Source organism: Chanodichthys erythropterus, chromosome 3 (genome assembly GCF_024489055.1).
Source record: "Chanodichthys erythropterus isolate Z2021 chromosome 3, ASM2448905v1, whole genome shotgun sequence".
In the NCBI taxonomy this organism is placed as follows: Eukaryota; Metazoa; Chordata; class Actinopteri; order Cypriniformes; family Xenocyprididae; genus Chanodichthys; species Chanodichthys erythropterus.
The window spans coordinates 67,043,671-67,071,154 of NC_090223.1; the positions used below are offsets into that span (position 1 = coordinate 67,043,671).

Sequence of the window (27,484 nt, forward strand, 5' to 3'; positions counted from 1 at the left end):
ATCACCTACACGTGTCCGATGCTACCAATAAACGTTACAGATGCTCAAACGGTTTACTGTTACTGTTTACATTTTTTTAAGTATGGCAAAAATATTTTAGTAATGAAATTTGAAGTAAATGAGAAATAATGCAAAGGAAAGTAGTTTTTCAGAAATGTTGCACTTTCTTGTGCTTGAATGTTAAAATGGCCCTCCTATGAGGTGTCAATCACAGCAATGGCCCCCAGCCAATTTAAGATTGAGACCCCTGGTATAGATCATACATGTTGTTGGTTTTGATGCTTTAAATGTCTAAATTGTTTTGTCTATTTTTGCCCTAGACCTAATGGCACTGAGAGGGGCGAGTCTTGAACCTAATGAAAAAGAAGAGAAAAAACATTATAATTTGATAACTGAAGAAAGATCAAAACAGGTTTCTTCACAAACAGGAGCTCAAAAGACAGAAACTAAAAGTTATTTAACCTGCCAACAGTGTGGAAAGACTTTTAGTCAACATAGAAACCTTCAAGTCCACTTGAGAGTTCACACTGGAGAGAAGGCTTACACCTGCCAACAGTGTGGAAAGAGTTTCATACGTAAAGACATGCTTAAAGTCCACATGAGAATTCACACTGGAGAAAAGCCTTACATCTGCCAACAGTGTGGAAAGAGTTTCAGTCAAATAGGAAGCCTTAAAGACCACATGAGAATTCATACTGGAGAAAGGCCTTACACCTGCCAACAATGTGGAAAGAGTTTCACACAAAAAGGAAACCTTAACGGCCACATGAGAATTCACATTAATGAGAGCCCATTTACCTGCCAACAGTGTGGAAAGAGATTCAATCGAAAAGGAAGCCTTGAAATCCACATGAGAATTCATACTGGAGAAAAGCCTTACATCTGCCAACAGTGTGGAAAGAGTTTCAGTGACAAAGGAAACCTTACAGCCCACATGAGAACTCACATTGGAGAAAAGACTCATACCTGTCAAGAGTGTGGACAGAGTTTTAATCGAAAAGAAGGCCTTATAGCCCACATGAATAATCACACTGGAGAGAGCCCATTCACCTGTCAAGAGTGTGGACAGAGTTTTATTCAAAAAGAAGGCCTTATAGTCCACATGAGAATTCACACTAGACTGAGCCAATTCACCTGCCAACAGTGTGGAAAGAGTTTCAGTGGAAAAGGAAAGCTTGAAATCCACATAAGAATTCACACTGGAGAGAAACCTTTCACCTGCCAGCAATGTGGACAGAGTTTCAGTCAAAGAGGACACCTTAAAGTCCACATGAGAACTCACACTGGAGAAAAGCCTTACACCTGCCAACAGTGTGGAAAGAGTTTTAATGAGACAGGAAACCTTAAAGTCCACATGAGAATTCACACTGGAGAAAAGTCTCATACCTGTCAAGAGTGTGGAAAGAGTTTCAGTTGGAAAAAAAGCCTTGCAGCCCACATGAGTGCTCACACTGGAGAAAAGCCTTAACCCTCTGGAGTCTGAGGCTGATTTGGGGCCTGGAGAAGTTTTGACATGCCCTGACATTTGTGCTTTTCTCAGTTGTTCATAAACATATTAATGGAAAAAATGTCATTACACTGTATTCAGCACAAACTAGGCTACAATAATATGTGAGGAACATGTATGTACATGTTTGTGTTTTTGAAGGAATAACATTTATGCATGGTTATTGAAAAAACTTAAGTCACTGAAATAAAGCCAAAAAATATATATTAAATCTGTGTTCACAAAACTTCTGGGTATTGGAGGTTGTAGACTAGATTTTTTTGCTTCAAAATTTTGTAAAGTTATCCTGCCTACTCCTTCATATAAAACAATAGAGAGATTTAAATTTTGTAAGACACTTTTTGTCAAGAAACACAGTATGCGTGGAGGCTTGAATCATCATTAATAATGGGTCATTTACACCTGAGAAGACAAGAATCGCATAATGATCATTAATGCATATTAATGAGGCCTTTCAGTCAGGAAGGGCTGTGAAAAAACCCTCTGTGATCATGTCTCAAGCTCATCATGGTGTATATCAAACGTACAGAAAAAAGCAATACTGTGAAATATAATTACAATTTAAAATAATGGTATTCTATTATATACTTTATAATGTATTTCTGTGATGCAAAGTGTCTGAACAATTATGTTACCTCTATGGCATTTCATATAGGATTTTAGCTTAAAAGCATGCACATTTGGAGAAATATTGATGGATTCTCATATGTTTATGTCAATTTTCTATACAGAGGAGTAATATTTATTCAATATTTATTGTCATCACTGTGAGCGCTGGATACTGTGTTTTCAATTCATACTTGCAGCCGGAGGGCGCTCTGTACACCTTTAGTCCACAAATGCCTCCTAAAGGAGAATAGGCCATATGACAATCCAGGAACTAACCGAACTAACAGAGGCCAGAGATCGCTAACTATGGCTATGCAAAACACTTTTGAAGACAATAAATACACGATTGAGACGATGTATACATTTATTGCCTCAGAATTTGCGTCTGAATAGCGCTGGCTCCTAACGTGGCCGCATTAGCGGACAATGAGCTGAATCATGGACTTCTGACATGGCTCTTTTTTCATACAGATTACATAAACATATTGCTTCACATAAGTGGCCATGCCTTCTTCTCCTTTCTCCGCTTTCTCCTTCTTTCCAAAGCGCTTGCACTCCCGTGACGTTTGTCGTTGCTATGCAACCATTAGCTGTGCTCTCCATGATGACTAGGACGTTCCAGCAAAAGAAAAATAGTTTTCTACTCCTTGCATTAGCTCTACTTGTACTAGATATATTTATATGGAAATAAAAAAATAAAATCCCGCTCTGCGCCTGGAAAAACAAGCGCGCCACATCACAGGTGCTTCGCGAACGTCGATTTAAACCACCAAAACATGTCCGACGCTACCAATAAACGTTACAGATGCTCAAACGGCATCTAGGGCAATTGTGGCTCAGCTGTGTGAGCAGAAGCACTGCAGGTGTCTGGCAATAGTGTACAAATGTATTCAGGTATTACATTAGTTCAGTATTGATCAGTGCAAGATTTTGATGTAATGTAAGCTAAAATAAAGTAAGGGAAAATATTTGCAAATGTTAAAAACTAATACTGTATGTAACAATGATAGACAGTGCTGTTTACATTTTTTTAAGTATGGCAGAAATATTTTAGTAATGAAATTTGAAGTAAATGAGAAATAATACAAAGGAAAGTAGTTTTCCAGAAATGTTGTGCTTTCTTGTGCTTGAATGTTAAAATGGCCCTCCTATGAGGTGTCAATTACAGCAACAGCCCCCAGCCAGTTTAAGATTGAGACCCCTGGTATAGATCATACATGTTGTTGGTTTTGATGCTTTAAATGTCTAAATTGTTTTGTCTATTTTTGCTCTAGACCTAATGGCACTGAAAGAAGCGAGTCATGAACTTAATGAAAAAGAAGAGGAAAAACATTATAATTTTACGACTGGAGAAAAATCAACACGGGTTTCTTCACAAAAAGGAGCTCAAAAGACAGAAACTAGAAGTTATTTCACCTGCCAACAGTGTGGAAAGACTTTTAATCAACATAGAAACCTTCAAGTCCACTTGAGAGTTCACACTGGAGAAAAGCCTTACACCTGCCAACAATGTGGACAGAGTTTCATACGTAAAGACATGCTTAAAGTCCACATGAGAATTCACACTGGAGAAAAGCCTTACACCTGCCAACAGTGTGGACAGAGTTTCAGTCAAAAAGGAAGCCTTACAGCCCACATTAGAGTTCACACTGGAGAGAAGGCTTACACCTGCCAACAATGTGGAAAGAGTTTCACACAAAAAGGAAACCTTAACGGCCACATGAGAATTCACATTAATGAGAGCCCATTTACCTGCCAACAGTGTGGAAAGAGATTCAATCGAAAAGGAAGCCTTGAAATCCACATGAGAATTCACACTGGAGAAAAGCCTTACATCTGCCAACAGTGTGGAAATAGTTTCCGTGACAAAGGAAGCCTTACAGCCCACATGAGAATTCACACTGGAGAAAAACCTCATACCTGTCAAGAGTGTGGAAAGAGTTTCAATCGAAAAGAAAGCCTTATAGCCCACATGAGAATTCACACTGGAGAGAGCCCATTTACCTGTCAAGAGTGTGGACAGAGTTTTAGTCAAAAAGAAGGCCTTATAGTCCACATGAGAATTCACACTGGACTGAGCCAATTCACCTGCCAACAGTGTGGAAAGAGTTTCAGTGGAAAAGGAAAGCTTGAAGTCCACATAAGAGCTCACACTGGAGAGAAACCTTTCACCTGCCAGCAATGTGGACAGAGTTTCAGTCAAAAAGGACACCTTAAAGTCCACATGAGAATTCACACTGGAGAAAAGCCTTACACCTGCCAACAATGTGGAAAGAGTTTTAATGAGACAGGATACCTTACAGCCCACATGATAATTCACACTGGAGAAAAGCCTTACAACTGTCAACAGTGTGGAAAGAGTTTCAGTTGGAAAAAAAGCCTTACAGCCCACATGAGTGCTCACACTGGAGAAAAGCCTTAAAGTCCCCCTTTGGTCAAATATTTTATTTAAAACTCATCTTTGATCACCAAAATGACATTTAAATAAATTCGGATAAAAACGAAAAAGCCTTAGGGGACACATGAATATTCACACTGGAGAGTACTGAAGAGAAGCCATACACATGTGATTTTTTTCATTTGTCATTTTTTGTTTTTTGTTTTTTTACTTTAAAAGTTGTCACCTTTTTATAGCATTTTGTGTCTGCTGATACTGAAATGAATATGGAACCTGCTTACTTTATATGTTTTTGACTTGGTTAAATATTAACATTCTTCATGGTATCGTCTGCAGGAAACAGAAGATATTTATCCCATTGAATGATAATTTGGTGTTTTCACTTCAGTTTTATAGAATTCTGTTTACAATGTTGATCTGGTTACCATTAGAACAGTGTCACGCGCTGCTACGTCACCCATCATGTGGTAGAAAATGTCGGAATAAATAAATGTGTTCAACAAGCTGACTGAAGTCGATCCATTTCTTTGTTGGTAGGGTGTAAATGTAACTGTAAATATTCACTTTCCCATATGGCCATGGAGAATCGAATGGGCATTCAGCAGACAGACACAACACATTTCTTTTTGTATTTATTTCAACAAATGACAACCAAAATCAAACCCATAGAAGCTTGTGAGCAGTTTTTAAGTGGCTGTGTGCAAGTTATACATATTCACAAGCCGAGTGAGAGTCATACTCGCGAGTCGCAAATGTAATGTTAATTAAAGCTGCAAGCAGCGCTGAAAGGGCCCTCGCACCCGGGCTAACCGCCACCCGTTGTCCTTAGGAAAAGAGTGAATAGTGGACGACATGCATATAAGCAAGTAAATACAGGAGAATTAAGGCAAAGTAGCACACTTCCTGCTGCCAACAGGTGGCGCTACAACTAACTGAATATTGTCATAAAGATGTCTTTAGGCCAGGACTCTTATCACAGATGTGAAGTTTGGAGCAGATCAGACATGGTATGCTTGAGTTACAACAGCTTCTTCCTTCATGGTGAAACATCTGACTTTGTCAGGCTGCCACAGACACACCCTTCAACGAAAACTCTTTGTAAAGTAACATCACCAAGGTCTTAAGATTAGACTGATAACATTTGATACTGATCTGGTTAAATCTCTATGAGGAGTTAATGACAGTGTAAAACATGTCATTTCCTGCTCCCCGCAGGTGGCGCTATGACTGTAACTGAATATTGCCAAGTTTGTATCTTTAGGCTAGGACTCTAATAAAACAGTTTGGGGCAGATCGGACATTGTATACCTGAGTTGCAACAGCTTCCTGTTTCATGACAAAAAATCAAACCGTGTCAGGCCACCACAGACATGCCATTCAGCAAAAACTCTAGATCTTCGCAATTTAATGTTGTGAAGGCCTTTAGATTAGACTGACCAAATATGACATTGATCTGGTTAAAGCTCTAGGAAGAGTTTGTTAAAGTACAATGTCTGGAAATGGCAAAAAAAAAGGCAAGTTAATTCAAAATACCTGACTTCCTGTTCGGTTTGAGCTTTTGCTCCAAGAGACTTTTTTGTCAAGTCAGTTTTATTGTCACATGACCACAGCACATGTGCGTGGTCATGTGAGCGTGCTCCAGAAAATTGCAGAAACAGTTAACACAGGGGTAGGCAAGTTCGGTCCTAGAGAGCTGCTGTCCTGCAGAGTTTAGCTCCAACCTTAATCAAACACACCTGAACAAGCTAATCAAGTTCTTCAGGATTACTAAGGCTAAAGGCAGGTGAGTGTTTTTTTCAGGGTTGGAGCTAAACTCTGCAGGACAGTGGCTCTCTAGGACCGAACTTGCCTACCCCTGAGTTAACATATAACCATACAGACTTCAACAGGTAAAAATATGCACATATAGTCAGTTCACACAGTACTGTAGGTATTGGGCTGCTAATGTGTGTGCCGAATCTGTTCATTTTTCCATTTTAAACGTGGATTTTGGGTTTATATATTTTTGGAGTTTCCAACGATAAAATGCTTTTCTGAAGTGATTCAGTGAGTCGAGGCTGTAATGTGATTGGTTTATGAGGTAGAGCTGATTCAATCGGAGGATTTATCTCCTTTATATAAAAAGGTCTGGATGAATTACAGCTGGATAAATGCATCCTCAGGTTGGTTACATCAGAGAGTGTTATTCTCTAATAAAGAGAATAATTGAACTAAGTCAGTTCCTTGAAATTGAGCCAGAAACTAATGTCACGTGCCTTTCCTAGCCAGTCTTCTAAGTAGTTATCTGCTACAAAAGGAGCTGAAGGAACTTGAGGATGGAGGCATGGCGGAACTGCTAGCCATAAATGAGAAATTGAGTGTAATAATCTCAACAGATGTAAACGTGAATGAGATTAACCCAGTTCAGAGACAGCCAGGGGTAAGAAATGAAAGATTATCTTTATGATTTGATCGCCCAGGGGTGGATTTGCCTTATTTGTCCCCAGTTGTGTGTGTCATAAAAAAGATGTCAGTCTGAGATTGTGCATTGATTACAGAGACGTCAACAGGAAAACCGCCATCCGATTCCAAGAGTACAGGACATACTGGATGGCTTGGGAGGAAATAAATGTTTGTCTTTGTTAGACCAAGGGAAGGCATACCATCAAGGTTTTATGTCACCAGAAAGTGCTTTATTCCAGCAATGGAAGGATGCTTGGAAGGACTAAGAGATGACATACGTGTACCCTACCTGGACGACATCTTAGTCTTCACAAAATCCTTTGACGAGCATGTTGAGGCAGTAAGTAAAAAGTCTTACAGTGGTTGCGGTCACATGGAGTGAAATTGAAGCCCAAAAAATTTGAGTTGTTCAAAGATGAGGTCCGCTACTTGGAAAGGATAGTTTCAAAGGAAGGGAGCAGGATGGATCCATCAGATACCGTAGCAGTGACAGCAATGAAGGACAAGAGACCCACCACAGTTGGAGAATTGAGGAAGATCTTAGACTTGCTAAGCTACTACCGGCCTTACATTAAAAGACTTTTCAAAAATTGCTTGCCCCCTGTACGATCTGCTGAAAAATGACAAAAACATGTTACAGACAAAAGGTAAATGTAAAAGAGGGACGTACCTCATTAGTCATGTGGTTCCATCAAGTCAGCCGATTGAGTGGACGGAACAACATACGGAAATGCTCGAAAAACTGATTGATTGTCTGGTAAAGCCGCCTGTGCTGGGGTTCCCAGACTTCACCAAGCCCTTTGTACTGCACACTGACCTGTCAATTCTGGGACTGGGAGCTGTCCTGTATCAAAATCAAGATGGCAAAAGGCATTCCACTTCACTATTCGGTATCGACCAGGGAAGGAAAACATTGACATTGATGCATTATCCAGGCCAGAGTCCTTCAACGGGTTGGGTATCCGCGGGTAAAAGTGGGTAAAACGGGTGGATTGTTCCTAAAATTCACGGGCGGGGATGCGGGCGGATAATTTACTCCTTGCGGGCGGGTAGTAGCGCGGATGGAAAATATGCGCAATATTTGTATGTCTAAATTACCATTATAGGCAACAACGATATGACATTTGACCCATCACGTCACCACCACTGCGACAGTGCGACTGTTGTTGATGCTTCTCATAGCCTAGTTGGAGCAAGCGTTGCATCTCCATGTTTTCTGTGCTGATGCGTGATGAGTTCATGTACCGGCTAACATGTAAGGGTTGCGCTGCCAATAAAGCACCTAAAAGCCGTCACAAAGAACCGGCAAAAAATTAATGATTATGATTATGTATATAGCAAGGAGACATGTTAATTGTTTATTAATAAACAAGTGTTTTCTGTGTCAGTGGCTGCAAAGATGAAGTTGAAGATGCTGACTCGCGATCTTCGTAGTAGTGAACGCGCCTGAGAGAAATGCACATTTCATTCGGATTACATAAGCAGAGCAGTCTGTTTTCTTTCATTTTGAATTGCTCTGTTTAAAAGTAGACATTCCAATAAAGATATATTCCTCAGGTCTGTGAGGCAAGTAGGCTACCTTATACGCTGAGTTGTACTTCATTTATGATACGAGCTCCAGTTCTCCCCGGTGCCTCCGTGTCGTGATCATCTATTGTCTGCTATATTTACTTCCTATTTATTAAATACAGGCAATTGGTTGATGAAATATTGATTAAAATTAAGATACAATTAATACAAAACGAAATTAACTTTTAAGAATTTTTTTAAAAGTTAAGAATAAAGCACTTTAAATTGGAATGATTTTAGCATGTGTGATTTATCGCGGGCACGGGTCGGGTAACGGGCCAAATACTAACGGGTCTGGGCGGGTGCGGATTTAATTTTGATATTATCACGGGTGACGGGTCGGATCTGGTACTGAACTTTGCGGGTACGGGCGGGGGCGGGTATCCAAAAATGGACCCGTGCAGGACTCTGATCCAGGCTAACCACAGTCTCAGAGAGAACCATGCCAGAGTACACAGAGGAGCTTTCGTCAGACTCTATAGCAGTCATGATACAGGCAATGGAAGTCCAATCTGAATCTGGTATACCATGGTCCTTCGCTGTTGCTTGCCAGGGTTCACCAACATGGGCAGAGACCAGTTCAGCATCAGTAAGACCCCTGTCAAAGGAAGAACTCTAAGTGATGAATAACTGTATGTCCTTGTCTTCCCTTTAAGTCAGGAGTAACAGGCCCTGGGTATGATCCACACCTTCCTAACATGTGGAAACCTACATTTACCCTTGGGTGCCAGTGGCGTTTCCTTACCTGAGATCACCTTCTGTTTATTAAGCTCAAACTGAAACTGAAATTGCAATAAAACACACATTAATTGTTCCTTTGGTCTGTGAAAGAACTGGTGAAAGACAATTAACTGTTGCACGCACATACACACTATTTGTTCCTATGGACTGTGAAAAAACAAAACAATGAACTTTTGCATTCACATACACAAACTGGACTGTTTGTAGGTCAACAGGACATGGTATACAAATGCGAAAAAAAGTGTGAAATGTCACTGTGTGTGTAAAAGAAAAAAAAAAAGTTGTTTAACAGAAAACAGCAGTTTATAAAGACATTGATAGATGTCGGGACGACATATTTTCCTGTAGGGGAGAGTGTGCTATATTGAATATGAGTTATTTATGTTGTAAATTTTCTTCAATTCATTATAAAATTGTTTAATATTATTTTTTTCAACACTGCAAAATATTTAATTTATTTGTATTTATGAGAAGATAAATGTTTTGTGCAGTTAGTAAATTAATTTGGCATACCTGCGTCATGACGTCATCGCACGATAGTTTGCAGCACGCCTGTGATGAGCTTCATTCCTGGTAAATGCAGAGAAAGGAAGCCATCACTTCAGCATCCTTCTCTTAATTTTCATATACTTCTTTCCAGGAGTTCTACACAGGCTGGTGTAGTTCATCTCAAACAAACCTATCGAATCAGTGTTCCTGGAATCGCTGGAACAACATATGAGAATGACACAGAAGAGAAGATTTTGTTGAATAAAAATCTTTTTTATTTTTGTACACAAAAAGTTTTCTCGTCTCTTCATAACATAAAAGGGGAGCTATTATGTCCTATTTTACAAGATGTAAAACTTAAGTTTTTTGTATTAATTCAAACATATATTAATAAATGTATAACATTTGACTGTATATTTGATTGTATTATTTCCTTCATGTTCAAATTGTTACAAATAATACTTAGATTATGTAACGTAGGCTATTTAATGTCAAATAAAAATAACCATTTAAAAAGAGCCTTGAACAAGTGAAATGTATGTTTCTCTGTATGAAAACAAATAAAATATTTAAAAAACATTTCTAAAATAATAGGGTTAAAATATATTTAAAAACTGCTCATAATAAAATAAAAACAAGCAAAAAACAAATAATCATCTCAAAACACTTAAAGATTATAAGCCCATATCATAGCCTTTCTGCAGAAAAACCTGTCTTTTCATCCCTGAAAACAAAATGAATAAGTTTTATTAATTAAAATTTATTTAATATGAATACGATAAATATTTTTGACAAATGCAAAAAAAACTTTAATGATAAAATGTGAAAGACATGAACAGATCCAATAGCCTATAGCAGATAAACATTTCATATAAATATATAAATATAAATTCGTTCACCACATCACGAAAGAAATATCATACACTTGCCGTATACACCTTCTGTTGTTAAATGTCTCATTGGCTTTAATGTATGTTTCACTTGTTCAAGGATTTGCAATGATTAAATACATGTAAGGCCTATATTTTGACATTAAATGCCCATACCCCCGTGTCTTTATACTATTTGTCACAAGTTCACAACATGGTATGGAAATAATATCACATACAGTCAAAGGAGACATTTTACTATAGCTATAGTTACACATTTAATAACACATTTTCAAAATTATATGGTTAGTTTGTATAGTATTAAGTACATTCAGATGAAACAAAAAATAGTTTTTTTAGCAGCAAACACTCAAGATGGGTTTGGTGCACACAGGGGTAATCCATTATTAAGCAATAGGGCATCATTTTACGTGTCCAATGTACTGTAGAAAAACAAACATTGTCTTTCTGCAAATCTACATTTCATAATCACTATGTAATGATATGCAATATTTAGTTGTTTGCTCGTATATTGCCTGCTTGCAGTTAATTTATAAAATTTATGTTAATTTATGCTGGAGCTTGACCAATATGCATTTCTAACAGCATAAGGTCTCCTTAATACAAAACATATGAAGTTAAATGGAAAATCTCTGATTTTTATTTTGGAAATTGTGCAGTCTCAAAAGCACTTTATAGTGATATTGACCCATGAATGAACTCATACAACCTTTTTAACATGTTTGTTTGTATCATATTTGTCACTGTTTTAGTTTTAATACAGAGATTATCTGGTAAAACAGTCTTCTGTGATTGCCGACAATGCAGCGTCCGAACAGGACTTTTATTTTGGAGTGGCGACGTGACGTCATAAGACTGCGCCGCGATCCAGCATCTGCTGTGATTCTGCTGAAGAAAGGTTTGTTTTAAGAATTTAAGGTGATTTAATCGATAGAAACAGTTCAGTGATTTATAGTTGTGTGTTTTGTTTTAATCAAGTGATGTGAAATTAGTTTATTTACTATTTAATGTAACATTGTAATGCTTTATCTAACTGTAATGAAGGATATTTGTGTGAGTAAAACTCATCCACTGATGATAAACAGTAAACCTGCGTCTCATTTCTCTGTATAGAAATGGCGAGTAATAATGGAGAAACTGAACTTTTCAACTCCGAGTCAATTGAATCAAATACTTTGAGAAATGATTCAGTGAATCACGACACGTGCTGCTCAAACAGTGAACATGAATGACAACAACAAACACTAATAAACTAACTAAGCATGTTTTCATCAGTCATAAATGCCTAAATATGAAGTTTATTAATTTGCAGCGTTAGTTTTTAGTGTTTTTTGTCTAACCTGATCAGTAGATCATTAACTGTTAAAATATTCTCTTCTTAAAGATGGCGTTTATTAAAGAGGAGACTGAAGATATGAAAATTGATTTCATTAAAGATGAGACTGAAGACGTGTTTATTAAAGAGGAAGAGACTGAAGACATAAAGATTGAAGAAACATTCAGTGTGAAACATGAAGAAACTGAGGAACAAACAGGTTGGTTTTATTCTCAAAGCTGAATTTGATCATTATTATTAAAATGTCCAGCTCTACAGAAATGGAGAATATACAATATAATCTTACAGAAAAGTGTCTGAATTCTCTCAGTCGGTTCATTTACTTCTTCAAGTGTACTTACTGTAGAGCTAGAGCTATGGTTTGGTTACTTGTAATTAAGCATTACTAACTCATTACCATAGTGTAGTGTTTCTCAACGGGGCGTTCAGAGAACAAGATTTTTGAAAGGGGGTCGTTCACAAGTTTACACCAAAGATCCAGGCAAGACAATATTAAACTTGTAATTGCAAAAGAATTGCCTACACAATTCTAAAATCTGCCAGTTAAATGCGACATGTAAGCTATCGTTTCTTTTGCAAAGACCAACGCTCTGACAGGAATCTCGCAGCAGGGGAATGGGAAGTTGACAAGCCATTAAAAAGTACTGACTTAAGAACTTATATTTTCAAATATTTTCAATAAATCATTTTAAGTTTTAACAAATTTTAAAATGAATTTAACTTCTATTTATACGGTATTTTTTAGGCATTAACTAAATATTTTAACTAGAATTTTAAATAGGTAAAGAAAACTGGAAAATGTTTTTAAATGCTGGCTTTATTAACAGTTTTAAACGTGAATAAACGCTATCATATGTTTATTTGTTTTTAATAATTACTACTATTTATTAATTTATACTGTTAAATGTAAAAATCTTAAATTAGAATAATCATAAAACAAGAATTGCACAATTTTCAATGTCTACTAGTTTGCCCATTTTAAAATAATTTATTCATTTACATTTTTTGGTTTTAATTAAACTGATTGACATTACTTATTCTTTCAGTTTATAATGTGTCACAACAAATCCTGCATTCCAGTCTTCCATAAATAATAGCCTCTGTGACATTGTCACTTTTCAGTTCAAAATCACAGTCCACACAAAAAATGGCGCCGCCGAACAAGAAAAAAATGCAGACAATTTTCTATTGAATATCTTAATTATGGATTTATACCTTCTCCTATCAACACCCAACTCCCAATGTGTTTACTCTGTGAGCAAGTGTTTTCAAACGAAGCCATGAAACCTTCACGTCTCAAGGAGCACCTTATGAGAATCAAGGCAGATAAGGGCCGTCCGTTCTTCCAGGCCTTAAAAGAGAAACACGGTAGGAGAACCATCAGCAGTCTCTTCACTAAGAGTACCATCCAAAATGATAGTGGGCTAATAGCGTCATATAACATCTCCCTGCTGATCGCCAAATGTGGACAACTGTTCACAATTGGAGAAAAGTTGGTGCTTCCTGCCATCAAAGAAATAATCTCTACCGTGATGGAGCGTGATCCCACACAGGTGTTGAAATCCATCCTGCGGGACTCTCCATTCAGCCTTCAGCTGGATGAGACAACAATATCCTCACAGTCCACTGTGTTCTGCACCGCCACAACCTTGTGGCCAAATGCACCAATCCAGTTCTCCACGAGTCTCTCCAAGTGGCAGTCAAAGCAATAAACAACATTAAAGCCCATGCATTGAATGAGACTGTTCCGACAGGAAAACGATGAGACTTTTGAACGGCTTCTTCTCCATACTGATGTCCGCTGGCTCTCAGAGGGAAACTGCCTTGCTCGTTTTTGTGAGCTGTTTGATGGCATCGTCGAGTTCCTGGAGGAGGTTGATGGAGCTCTCGGGGAACAGCTGCTGCAACATCATGTACCTCGCAGACTTTTTTGAGAAGATGAATGCAAGTCACATTAAAGCTCCAAGGAAATGACATCACTCTGCCTGTAGAGATCTAGCCTGGAGGTGAGACTGTGAATAACCGCCTTGGATTTGACCAGAGTATAGGCAGGAGGCAGTTTGCTCATTTCCCACAGCTGGCCAAGGTGATCTTTTTTTCAGAAACAACACTAAATAGATATAACAGACCAACTATTATGAGCCTAATATATTTTATTTCCGTAATGCTTATTATATCGAGTGATTATATTGAGTCTGAAAATAGAGACCTATAGCACGCATTAACTTATATAACTATTTCAGTAGAATAAAAGGCAATAAAACAACTAATTCAGATTCAGAGTCTGGTTCCAAAACACGATAAACACCTTAAAAAAAAAAAAAAAAACTTTTACGCCAAAATCAGTATTGTATCTGGTCGGTATTGAAAAGTCTGTTATTAATTTTGCGCAAAATGCGATATCTGTCATGTTATTCTGTCATGTTTCCTCCTTTTCCCAAAACACATTTTCTCTGCAGAACGTGATATATGCTTCATATTTGTTCTGTATTTTCAATATGAAAAATAACTTTTAGATTGATGGATTAATTCCATTTTGGGAAAAAAAGTCATGGATTTATTGCATTTAGGGGGGGAAATAATCAGTTTTTATATTAAATCTTTAAAATCTACATTTTGATTTTCAATTTTTAATGTTTTAATAACCAAAAGATGCTATGTGAAAGTTTGAAACAGAAAATAGTGGTTTTCATCTTGCCACTTTCTTGGTAAAGAAAACCCCTGTTTACTCAAATTAATCAAAATGGAGTTATTGCGTTTTGGAACCAAACACTTCAAATATTTATGGGGATAAGAGAACAATTGAACTGTAAAATAGTACTCTTTACAGGTCTGAGGTCCGGTACATGTATGAGGCTCTTACTGATGACCTCCTCCTAGTTTACACTGACCACCTGGCGATGGTTAAGGCCGACATGGAGATCCGCTTCAGGGACCTTCTCAACCTTGATGTTCCCAGTTGGGTTGTGCAGCCCTTTCAAGCGGATGTGAGCGAATGTAAGCCCGCTATTCAGGAGCATCTTTTCAACATCCAGTGCGACAACGAAGCCCAGGCTATTTTTCGCACCTCTGGCTGGTACAGCATGTGGGTCAAATATGCGCAGCAGTATCCGTCTCTCTGGCAAAAGATCAAGCTGCCGATTCTTGCTTTTCCAACAACATATCTCGTTGAGCAGGGATTCAGCCAGGTCATCCACATGCAGTCTAAGTACCACAATTGCTTGGACTTGCATGCCTCAGGCGCACTACAGCTGAAACTAACATCTCTGCAACCCGCAGTGAAGAAATTAGCATAGAAACATCGAGCACAGGGCTCACACTAATTTTCAAATTTCAATTTTGCTAATTCGAGAGTTCAAATAAATCATTGTTTTTATTCTCGTTAATGTTCTCCATTGAAAATAATTGAAAAGAATGCTGCTGCTTTGCTGACTGGCTGTTCACAGTACATCTGCTGTTAATTTAAATTTTGAATGTCAAATTTGTAACTGTTGGATTTTATATTATGTTGGATTTTAAAACTATAAATGTTAAAATAGTAGTCAGCATACATTCAATAAAGACATTTAGCCCTTTTTTGGTGGTGATGGGGAGGGGGCGGTAAAGGACCTAAATAATAATGGATAGGGGGCGCTGGCCAAAAAAAGGTTGAGAACCACTGCTATAGTGAGTACATGTAATAATGTGTAACTACATGGCTTTAAAATTCAGTGTTTCCATTAAATGTGACCATGGACCACAAAACCAATCGTAAGTTGCACAGGTATATTTGTAGCAATAGCCAACAATACACTGTATGAGTCCAAATTATAAATTGTTCTTTTATGCCTAAAAGCATTAGGATATTAAGTAAAGATCATGTTACATGAAGATTTTTTCTACCATAAATATAAAAATATTTTTGTAAGGAATGTATGCTAAGGACTTCTGTTTGTGTGTCTCTCTTTATAAGCCAATAATAACGGAAACCAAGTAGATAACACAATAATTCTTTTTGCATACAAAATCAGAGACTGTACACATTTGTTATTTTCACCCTCTGCACAAATTGAGTTTACAACTAAAAAAACAGCGCACAGGCGCTAACTGTAGGTGCTAAACAAACAGGCTCACTTGCTTCCAAATGCTGTAACTTTTGCTTACTTCGTGCTATCACCACAAAATTTGATCCAGATCCAAATAATTTTACTCCTTTGTTATTTCCTTCATTAATTGTTGCATGTCAAATGAAAGCATGTGTAAAATTATATTTGTTTAAAAATATATTTGATTTGAAATTTATCAGCAGTTTCTCAGCATGAGAATATCTTATTATGTAATTATATATATATATATATTAAAAGTAAAAAGTGTTCTATCAAATGATACCTACCTTTTGACTCTCCTTGCTATAGTTTTTGAGTTATGAGTCTTTACTTTTGTGTTTGTCACTCAGAAAAAACAACTCTAAAAATGCCTTCAGGTATATATTTAGATTTATTTGCACCTTCCAGGTTTTCAAATGATTGTATCATATCCTAACAAACCATACGTCACTAGAAAGCTAATTTATTCAACTTTAAGATGATGTATTAATCTTAATTTCAAAAAAAGTGACCCTTATGACTGGTCTTGTGGTCCAGGGTCTCAAATCATAGAACAATTGATTGCATTTATGAACTTTTAACAGTGTTGAGTAAGTTACTCTAAAAACGTAATGAATTACTAATTACATCTTCAATAGTGTAATTAATTACTGTACAAATGATTCCAAAAAGTATTTACTTATTACTTTATTAGTCTTATATCAACCTTGATGAGTTAATAAATAATACAAGGATAGACATGAAACTCCTCTTTTAAAGTCCCCCTGTAGTAAATAATTTTTTAAAACTTAAAACTCATCTTTGATCACCAAAATGACATACGGATCAATAAATATACAAATTAGCCCCGCCTCCACTCAGGCCAGCTCGGAGAGTTGAGATGAAAATGCTCCTTAGTCTTAGTCACATTTTAGTCATTTTAGTCTTTCATATTTTATTCTAGTTTTAGTCGACGAAAAGTCACCACATTTTTGTCAAGTCTTAGTCATTCCTTTTAGTCAAACTACAGTTACCAACATTAATTTTTTTGATGTAGTCTTTAGACAAAATAGTCATTCTAATTTTTCTCTTTAGACCAATTCATTTAAGCTTATGAAAAATGTGAATCAAGGTAACAGACAGTACTGACATTGCACTCTTAGCAGTAGCACGTGTACAAATGTACATATCCTCTTTCAGTGGTTCCCAAACTTTCTAGAGTGTCATAGCCCCTGAGGGATTTAACATCCTTCTGTGTACCCTCTCTTTTCCACTTAGACTGCAGTTACACATTTCCATTAAGGGACAATATTTGCCTTCTTAAATGGATTTTTCCAGTGCATTTTTTACCTTTATAAATACCTTTTGTAAAATAAATAATGCCTTAAATACATTTTTTTTTAAAACTGCAATTAATATAATGATGATAAAAACGAAGTGATATATATTTGTTCTTCATGTTAGTAAGTGCTAAATAATCCCCACTTTCACAAAGGTAACATTATATTGTCGAGAACAGCACTAATGTAGCGATGCTGGCTTGTGTTGGTGCAGTCAGTTTTTTTATGTTATTCATGATATTTTAAGGTGGAGTAGATTAAAATGAACGGCATTTTTCGCGTATGTCAGTTTGAGAACCATTACTGGATATCCGCTTGCACTTTGGGGTCAGATTTAGTCAGTAAACGAGCAGCGCAATATAGGCACTTTAATTTAAGTAGAAATCTCAAATGAAGAGCGCTGAACTTCAGCTTACTTGTCTGTGTTTTCAGATCATCCGCGCTTCTTCCTCAGTGTAGAGAGTGTGGGGTTGCCAGATAGCATAGATTAAGTAAAATGTGTTCTTTTAACAGAAAAGCTCTGATAGGGGATTTACATTCTGGAAATCTGGCAAGCGTGACCACTCATAAAGACGGTCTGTAATTTTTTGTCTACTTTATTCAACAAAAACAAAAAAGTGATTTCAAAAGAGTGATTTTGGTCAAGTGTTTAGTCTTTTAGCCACATTTCAGTCTCGTCTTTTTTCGTCATCAATATTGCACATGTAGTTTTAGTCACTTTATCGTTAAATGAAATTGGTGTCGTCTCTCATCGTCTCGTCTTAGTCATGGAAAAAGAGGTCATCAACGAACATTTTTCGCCATAGTTTTCGTTAACGAAATTAACAGGGGCTCGTGCCTTCTCCGTACATGAAATAAATGCACTTCCTTGAATGAGTACGGATTTCCAACGTATTTACTTGAACTCATCAGGTAGGCTAATGTCTATGGTTTGATCCATTCTACATGCGGCAAAAATCACATTTTATAATAGACTGAATAACTCTTTCAGAACTTGAGATTCCACACTGACTGAATATGCACATGAATCAAGGTCACACGCTCAGAGCAATATTGTTTAAGCTATGTTTTATAGCATTAAAATATTTCGGAGGACAAAAACATAAACTTTTTTGGCTTTGGCCTACTTAAAGATGCCATCGGACGTTTTTTTACAAGATGTAATATAAGTCTAAGGTGTCCCCTGAATGTGTCTGTGAAGTTTCAGCTCAAAATCCCCCATAGATTTTTTTTAAATTCATTTTTTTAACTGCCTATTTTGGGACATAATTAGAAATGCACCAATTCATGTTGCGGCCCCTTTAAATGCTCACGCTCCCTGCCCACGGAGCTCGCGCTTGCCTTAAACCAGTGGTCTCAAACTGCCGGCCCGCAACTGATTTTAAAAATTAAAACATAATCCGGCCCGCAAAAAAAAAAAAACTTTTTATTTATTTATTTATTTTTTTGCTTCATACAAAAACTACCCCTTCACATGAAATTTAAACACGATTCTATTTTAAAAAAAGAAAGAAAGAAAGAAAGAAAAAAAAATAAGGAACGTGATTGCATAAAAATAAAAAGAGGAGAGCTGGTTTTGGTGCCTTAGTATTTTAGTTGTTGTTTGGCAGCGAAAGAACACGAAAAATGTCTCTTTCCAAACCAAAAAGGAAAGTGGATGACGAACACAGACAATTTCAAGAAAGATGGACATTGCAATATTTTTTTGTGGAGTTTAATGGAAATGCCGTCTGTCTGATATGCAAAGAAAAAGCCGCCGTTCTAAAGGAATATAATCTCAAGCGTCATTACTCGACTAAACACGGAGAACAGTATGAGAAGTACCAGGAAGACGAGAGAAAAAAATGAGCCACTCAGTTGCAGAGAGAGCTGACATCCCAACAAGGCCTTTTCCATAAAGCCAAAAAGGATGCTGATGCTGCAGTTGAAGCAAGTTATGTGGTGAGTGAATTGATCGCTAAAGCAGGAAAGCCATTCACTGAAGGGCAGTTTATTAAGGATTGCATGTTGAAAGTCGCTGATTATCTATGTCAGAAAAGAAGAGCTTGTTCAACACTCTCTCTCTATCGGCAAACACAGTAGCAGAGAGGATTAGCGAGTTATCGAGTGACATTTATGATCATGTACGTGGCAAATCTAGAGATTTCACCGCATACTCTGTGGCGCTTGACGAAAGCACAGATAGCACAGACACTGCTCAGCTAGCCATTTTCATCAGGGGTATTAATAACCAGTTTGAAGTGACGGAGGAGTTGCTGAGTTTGTGTCCAATGCACGGCCATACCGCAGCCAAAGATATAATATCAAAGATGCATGTGTTCACTGCATGGTTGTTAGTTCAGTTCAATGATTTGATAAGTTATTAAAGTTGATATAAAGTAAGGGACAAAGATTTGCACTAACTGTTATATATTTGCACTAACTCTCTCTCTCTCAAAAAAAAAATTAAATATATATATACTGCTGTTTACAAGACAAAATGTTTATAAATGTTTATAATATTATAGAATTTGAAATAAATAAGAGCTAACGTCTCAGCAAATAAAGTAAATTTCCAGAAATTTTGCGCTTTCTTGTTGTGCTTAAATGTTATAATGGCCCTCCAATGAGATGTCAATCACAGCAGTGGCCCCCAGCCAATTTGAGTTTGAGACCCCTGCCTTAAACAGTGCATAAACAAAGTTCACACAGCTAATATAACCCTAAAAATGGATCTTTACAAAGTGTTCGTCATGCATACTGCATGCATGCGTCAGATTATGTGAGTATTGTATTTATTTGGATGTTTACATTTGATTCTAAATGAATTTGAGGCTGTGATCCGTGGCTAATGCTACACTGTTGGAGAGATTTATAAAGAATGAAGTTGTGTTTATGAATTATACAGACTGCAAGTGTTTAATAATGAAAATAGCGAAGGCTCTTGTCTCCGTGAATACAGTAATAAACGATGGTAACTTTAACCACATTTAACAGTACATTAGCAACATGCTAATGAAACATTTAGAAAGACAATTTACAAATATCACTAAAAATATCATGTTATCATGGATCATGTCAGTTATTATTGCTCCATCTGCCATTTTTCACTATTGTTCTTGCTTGCTTACCTAGTCTGATGATTCAGCTGTGCACAGATCCAGACGTTAATACTGGCTGCTCTTGTGTAATGCCTTGAACATGAGCTGGCATATGCAAATATTGGGGGCGTACATATTAATGATCCCGACTGTTACGTAACAGTCAGTGTTATGTTGAGATTCGCCTGTTCTTTGGAGGTCTTTTAAACAAATGAGATTTATATAAGAAGGAGGAAACAATGGAGTTTGAGACTCACTGTATGTCATTTCCATGTACTGAACTCTTGTTATTTAACTATGCCAAGATAAATTCAATTTTCAATTCTAGGGCACCTTTAAAGTCAGCTGTCACTTTACTTTGGCACAGCCCTTGCAATGTTTCTGTCATTCATTAACAGTGATGGGAATAACAGCATTATAAATAAACTACTAAATACTAACGGCATTACTTTTTTCAGTAACGAGTAATCAAACTAATTACTTTTTTCCCTTTACAACGCTGTTACCGTTACTGACAAAAAAATTGCTGCGTTACTATAATTGAGCACTGAAGAGGTTTTAATCCGAGTAGGCTCTCTCTCAGCCATAGGACCTGCAAAGTTTTAGCTCTGGTGTGTGTTGGGGTGGGACACATGCTAACTGATGAGGATGTGTGTGTGTGACTACTAGAGATGATAGACCTGCAAAGCGTTTTGTTGTGAAGAAAGAGTACAGGTTAGTCATAAACAAATATAATTTTAAACTGATAATAATGTACAATGCAGGCTCTGTGTGTGTCAGAGCATGCGAATGGAGCGCAAGTTCAAATCAGAACCCTTTGCGACATGCTGGATCGAAAATATGTAAAATAAGTTTTTTCTACTTCGACTAGTAGTTGTTCATTTAAGCCATTAGTTGACTAATCACATTTATATTAATTTAATTTCTTAAATGCTGGAGAGAACCATAATAATGAGCATTTAATATAGGCTATATAATCAGAGTAGCCTACTACTTTTTTTTTGTTTTGAATTCTTTAGTTTAGAAGTAGACATTTCAAGCTTTCTATAGATATTTTTCTCAGGTCTGTGAGGCAAGCAGCCTATACGCTGAGTTTCCATTCATTTAGCCTGTAAGACACGCTCCAGTTCACTCCATGTCATGATTAGGCCTATATTGTCTGCTATATTTGCTTCTTGTTTATTATATCAAGGCAATTGGTTGATAAAACATTGATTAAAATTAAGATACAATTTTTACTAATTGAACTTAACTTTAAAGAAAGTCTTTCTATAAACCAATACTTAATGAATTGGTCAAAATCATGTCTGACCCACTCCATGTCTCCCGATATACTGCGCATCGTATGATGTTTTCTATCTTACTCATGCTGTTCACTTTTCATAATCAAATAGATGAATTTAAAACATAGTTTCATATTTTTGTTTAAATAAACCTATGCTATGTTTTCTTTAATGGCTACCAACAGCTAGTACAGTACAGAGAAATTTCATGTTGTGAGCAAGAGCGGATCTTGAGTCACGAGTTGGATCAAGCAGAATTATACGCAGTTATATGCTTTGCACAACTAGGAACATCAGTGGAGAAAGGCATAGTTCATCATAACATCGTAATTAGGCATGTGACGGTATCAAATTTTCCTGTTGCGATTAATTGATGACGCTTTTATCACCGTATACGGTATTATCACGATATTACAATAAGTTTAACAGGTTTAAGAACTATTTTTGCAATAAAACAAAAACAACTCTGACTGAAATTTTCAAACAGATTAAAATGCAAAAGAATTAGGCTATAAAGAACAACAGATAACACTTTACTCTATTTAAAGTATTAACTAAGATTGCTACATTTGATACAGAAAGTGTTATTTTTTGTTAATGTTAGTTTAGAAACACAACTGATCATTGTTATTGATTTTTAGTAATGTTATTAAACAGTAATTAAGAAGTTAACATTAATTAATAATAATTAATTAATGTTAACTTTATAAGTATTTTTATAGTCAGTTTAGTGATAATGAATTAACATGTTAACTAATGAAGCTGTATGTTTTACTGAACAATAAAAAATAATCAACATTTCTAATCATTAGGGCATGTTGTAGTCCAGATTAAAATATAAAAATGTTTAGGTTTGAAAATAAATATCCTTTTAAGTGTTTATTAAGTATTCAGTATTCAGTATTTGGTGCTGTGATGAACAACACTGAGATTACAAAAAAATGAATGGCTGTTTGAAGCATTTTAAAAACTTCACTAGCGCAGTTACTTTGTTTGCACGGTTTCCGTGGTAACCGCTGCACGCTGCTGTTCCATCAGCGCCCTCTGCTGTCAGAGGGCTGTCAGCTCGTCTCCTTCACTGGTTCCGCCATGTGCTTCTCGTGAACGTTGGGATTGTTTACGTCTGAGCGCGTGTCCTTTTGACACAGAATACAGCGGTGTTTTGCATTTTATACAATTGATGGGTAAAGTATTCTTAATTGCCTTAAAAAAAATTAATAATTGGAAATAAATTATTATTTACGGTATTCTGAAGTGCCGACGATTACAATATCGTGCATATTCATTATCGGGATTTATCGCATTACCGAATATCGGCACAAGTCTAATCGTAATAGACTCGCTATATTGATAATTCTACACAATTTTTCATATCAACAGAAAATTTTCCGGGATAACCTGGCTTCTCTTGAGAGAGCAGTCATAGTTAATGAAATGCTAAAGACACAGGTACCCTTACAAGGTAGTCTGTGACTTCACAAATACCACCGATTTCAAACCGCGGATTTTTGGTTTACTGCAGTTTCAAACATAAAATACTCAGCAATAGTGCTGACTCATGAATTTGCACATGGTTTGTCTCAAAGCATATTAAAAACACCACATAGACATATAAACAACATTAAAAACCACCACAGGGGGTCTTTAAGTATGTTTCCTATAACAATGTTGATGTTTATGTTTAACGTGGTGTGAGAAAGTCAAATAAACCACACGAAATCTGATCAGAGCAGTCAGACTGAAACAGACTTCCAGAAATACAATTTTTGAATAGAAGAGGTGCACGTCAAGCTACATTGTAGGCTACGTGTGGCACTCACAGCCTAGGCCATACCTATGGTGTACACACAGAGAAGAAGTATAAAGCAGCCTCAATTCTATAGGAATGCTTGAAAATTACAGGCAGGTGTATTTGAAAAGGGATGAAACATAACTCTGCAAAAGAGTGGTCCTCCAGTACCAAAGCTGCCCATCCCTGATCCATAGGATAGGATAGGATAGGATAGGATAGGGCAGTGGTTCACAACCACATTCCTGGAGGCCCACCAACACTGCACATCTCATCACTGCACAACACTGAACATCTCCTCAATCAAACACACCTGATTAAGATTATCAGCTCATTAGTAGTGACTCAGAGATCTAAAATGGGTGTGTCAGATAAAGGAGACATGCAAAATCTGCAGTGTTGGTGGCCCTCCAGGAATGTGGTTGGGAACCACTGGGATAGGGTATAGATCATACATGTTGTTGATTTTGATGCTTTAAATGTCTAAATTGTTTTATGTCTATTTTTGCCCTAGACCTAATGGCACTGAGAGAGGGGAGTCATGAACCTAATGAAAGGGAAGAAGAGAAAGAACATTATGATAAACACGATTTCATGACTGGGGAAAGATCGACACAGGCTATAAAGACCTCCTTACAAAAAGGAGCTCAAAAGACTGGAAATAAAAGTTATTTCACCTGCCTACATTGTGGAAAGAGTTTCATACATAAACACCTTAAAGATCACATGAGAATTCACACTGGAGAAAAGCCTTACACCTGCCAGCAATGTGGACAACGTTTCAGTCGAAAAGGACACCTTATAGCTCATATGAGAGTTCACACTGGAGAGAAACCTTTCTCCTGCCAACAATGTGGACAGAGTTTCAGACATAAAGAAACCCTTAAAGACCACGTGAGAATTCACACTGGAGAGAAACCTTTCACCTGCCAACAGTGTGGAAAGAGTTTCACACAAAAAGGAAGCCTCAAAGGCCACATGAGAATTCACACTGGAGAGAAACCTTTCACCTGCCAGCAATGTGGACAGAGTTTCAGACATAAAGGAAGCCTTATAGTCCACATGAGAACTCACACTGGAGAGAACCCATTCGCTTGCAAACAATGTGGAAATAGTTTCAGTCAAAAAGGAACCCTTATAGCCCACATTAGAATTCACACTAGAGAGAACCCATTCACTTGCAAACAGTGTGGAAAGAGTTTCAGTACAAAAGAAAACCTTGTGGTCCACATGAGAGTTCACATTGGAGAAAAGCCTCATACTTGTCAAGAGTGTGGAAAGAGTTTCAGTCGAAAAGGAAGTCTTATAACACACGTGAGAATTCACAATGAAGAGAGCCCATTCACCTGCCAACAGTGTGGACAGAGTTTCAGTGAGAAAGGAAGCCTTATAGCCCACATGAGAATTCACACGGGAGAAAAGCATCACACCTGCCAACAGTGTGGAAAGAGTTTCAGACGAAAAGAAGGCCTTATAGCCCACATGAGTACTCACACTGGAGAAAAGCCTTACACCTGCACTCTGTGCGGGAATGGCTTCGCACGGGAACGAAGCCTCAGGCAACACATGAGAATACACACTGGAGAGAAGCCTTTTACATGTGATCAGTGTGGAAAGAGTTTCAATCGAAAAGAAAGCCTTAAAGTCCACATGAGCACTCACACTAGAGAAAAGCCTTACACCTGCACTCTGCGGGAATGGCTTCACACGGGAACTAAGCCTTAGGGAACACATGAATATTCACACTGGAGAGAAGCCATTTACATGTGATCAGTGTGGAAAGAGTTTCAGATTTAAAGGTAACCTTCACACTGGAGAAAAGCCACAGCTACAATAACTACAATGACTACAATGATGGCAACTCAAAATGGTCGCCCTCAGCCTCTGAATCAGGCAATAGTGAGCCTGCAATGGTGAAGTTACAGCAGCTTGACACCAATTATTTAATGTAATTATAATAAAATCAATAATAATAAAATGAAATGAAATGCATTTATTTAAAAAAAATTGCCTTGCATTGTGCTAAATTTCTCAAATTAGTATTGATTCTGAGGAATCCTTTTCTATGTCGTCTCATTTACAGTTTGATTGATGCTGTGAACATGAGATTCATCAATGGCTCCAACAACTCAAGGAAAGCCCAGTTTGAAAGACAACTGTACATATTCACCCTTTATTCAAATATTATTAAATATGTCTTAAATATTTTGTAAGCACATTGCATAGTTGCGCTTGGAGTCAATTATCTTATTTGTGTTTAATTGTGTGACATAATTTTAGGCCAGGCTGTCATACAAATAAATTATGAGCACATGCAAAACGAGGATCAATGAAATATTAATAACTGATTACGCTGCAAATCAATGTTTGTTTTTCCCCCCTGTTAGCTATGATTTTCTAAAACCTGTAGCTGTAGTTTTTCTGCTGTAGTCCAGCAGTGTCACCTGTTGCTGACCTTGGCAGACGTGAGGGAGACCAATAAGTATCAGATCCTGGACTCCCCCGTGTCTCAGGTCGACCTATTAGGCGACTTGGTCGAGAGCTTCGCCCAGCAGTTCTCGGTCACACAAAAGCAGACTGAGGCTATCAAACACATCCATCCAGAACCCAGCCAAGCCAGGTGGCAAGAGATAGAGGAAGCCGTCCTGAGATGGGCAATCTGGAGGAGAGGATGTCAGCTCTTCAGGAGATGATACCTGCATGTCTCCCTCCCCCAGAAGACGGCCGAGTGGAATTTGTGTCTTGTTCAGTCACCCTGTTTGGATTGCCTCATATGAGACCACTTCAGCACTGGCTACATGGCCGGGTCCCGAGATGGGCGTGGCAGCATGGTACGTTCTGTGTTGCCGTGACACTGAACTGCTGTCGCACCCTCACTCAGTGGTCCGACCCTTCGTTCCTGTGGGCAGGCATTCCCCGCGAACAAGTGTCCAGGCATGCTGTGGTATACACCGCATGCTTCTGCCACCATGTGGGGAAGCACGTACAACGGGCATGCAATATCAGGTCTGTGGACGGGCCTCAACTGTATGCATTGGCATATCAATTGCCTCGAGTTGCAAGCAGTACGTCTTGCACTGGGCCACTTCAAGGAGCTGCTGACAACAATCGCAGTGCTATCCGAAGCATAGTATGTGCTTGTCTGTGTACATCAACCATCAGGGTGTTCTACGCTCCCGTCACATGTTGCAAATCGCCCGCCATCTCTAGCTATGGAGTCAGAAGCATCTGAGGTCTGTTCATGCCATTCACGTCCCAGGCGTGCATTTGATGAGCTCTCACGGCAGCCTCTGCTTCTGGGCGAATGTAGACTCCATCCCCAAGTGGTCCAGCTGATTTGGCAGCGTTTCGGGGTCTCACAGATAGAGCAGCTTGTCTCCCTGGACACAGCCCATTGCCAGTTGTTTTATTCCCTGACCGAGGGCACTCTCGGCATGGATGCTCTGGCACACAGCTGGCCCCGGGGCCTACTCAAAAATGCGTTTCCCCCAGTGAGTCTGCTCACACAGCTCATGTGCAGAGTCAGGGAGGATGAGGAGCAGGTCTTGCTAGTGGCTCTGTATTGGCCCACTCAAACCTGGTTTTCGGATCTGACACTCCTCGCAACAGCACCTCCTTGGCCCATTCCTCTGAGGAAGGACCTCATGTCTGGTCCCTGGACGGGACACGGAGGTTCTTGGCTGTTGAGCATCGGTTTGGTGTGTCAGGGCAACTTTGGACCATGACACTACCGACGTGAGCCAACCTGTGCTTTTTTGTGTGTTCCTGCCTTAAGAGGATCAATGAGGATATCATGTTCAACCATATTTAAAGCAGCACTGAAACCTAACAACAGTAGAACAACAGTACTACCCAAATCTACATCTAATAAAATATCATTTAAAAATCTCAATAGAGCAGACTCTGTGCTATGACCAGCTCTGAAGCCTGATTGAAATTTATAGAGA

The 27,484-nt window shown here is 37.9% G+C and overlaps 2 protein-coding genes across 2 annotated transcripts in view; one reads left to right on the top strand and one right to left on the bottom strand.

Moving 5' to 3' along the window:
- The window catches only part of LOC137005805 (zinc finger protein 721-like), a 73,171-nt gene extending 47,795 nt beyond the window's left edge, over positions 1-25,376 (top strand). Inside the window, exons 6-9 of the mRNA XM_067366473.1 lie at positions 515-766; positions 851-1,464; positions 3,527-4,508; positions 24,264-25,376. Coding sequence (XP_067222574.1) covers positions 515-766; positions 851-1,464; positions 3,527-4,508; positions 24,264-25,262 — 2,847 coding nt within the window. The 3' untranslated portion in view covers positions 25,263-25,376. The remainder of the gene's footprint in view (positions 1-514; positions 767-850; positions 1,465-3,526; positions 4,509-24,263) is intronic.
- The window catches only part of LOC137005952 (gastrula zinc finger protein XlCGF57.1-like), a 779,808-nt gene that overhangs the window by 181,382 nt on the left and 570,942 nt on the right, over positions 1-27,484 (bottom strand). The gene's annotated exons all lie outside the window — the stretch shown is intronic.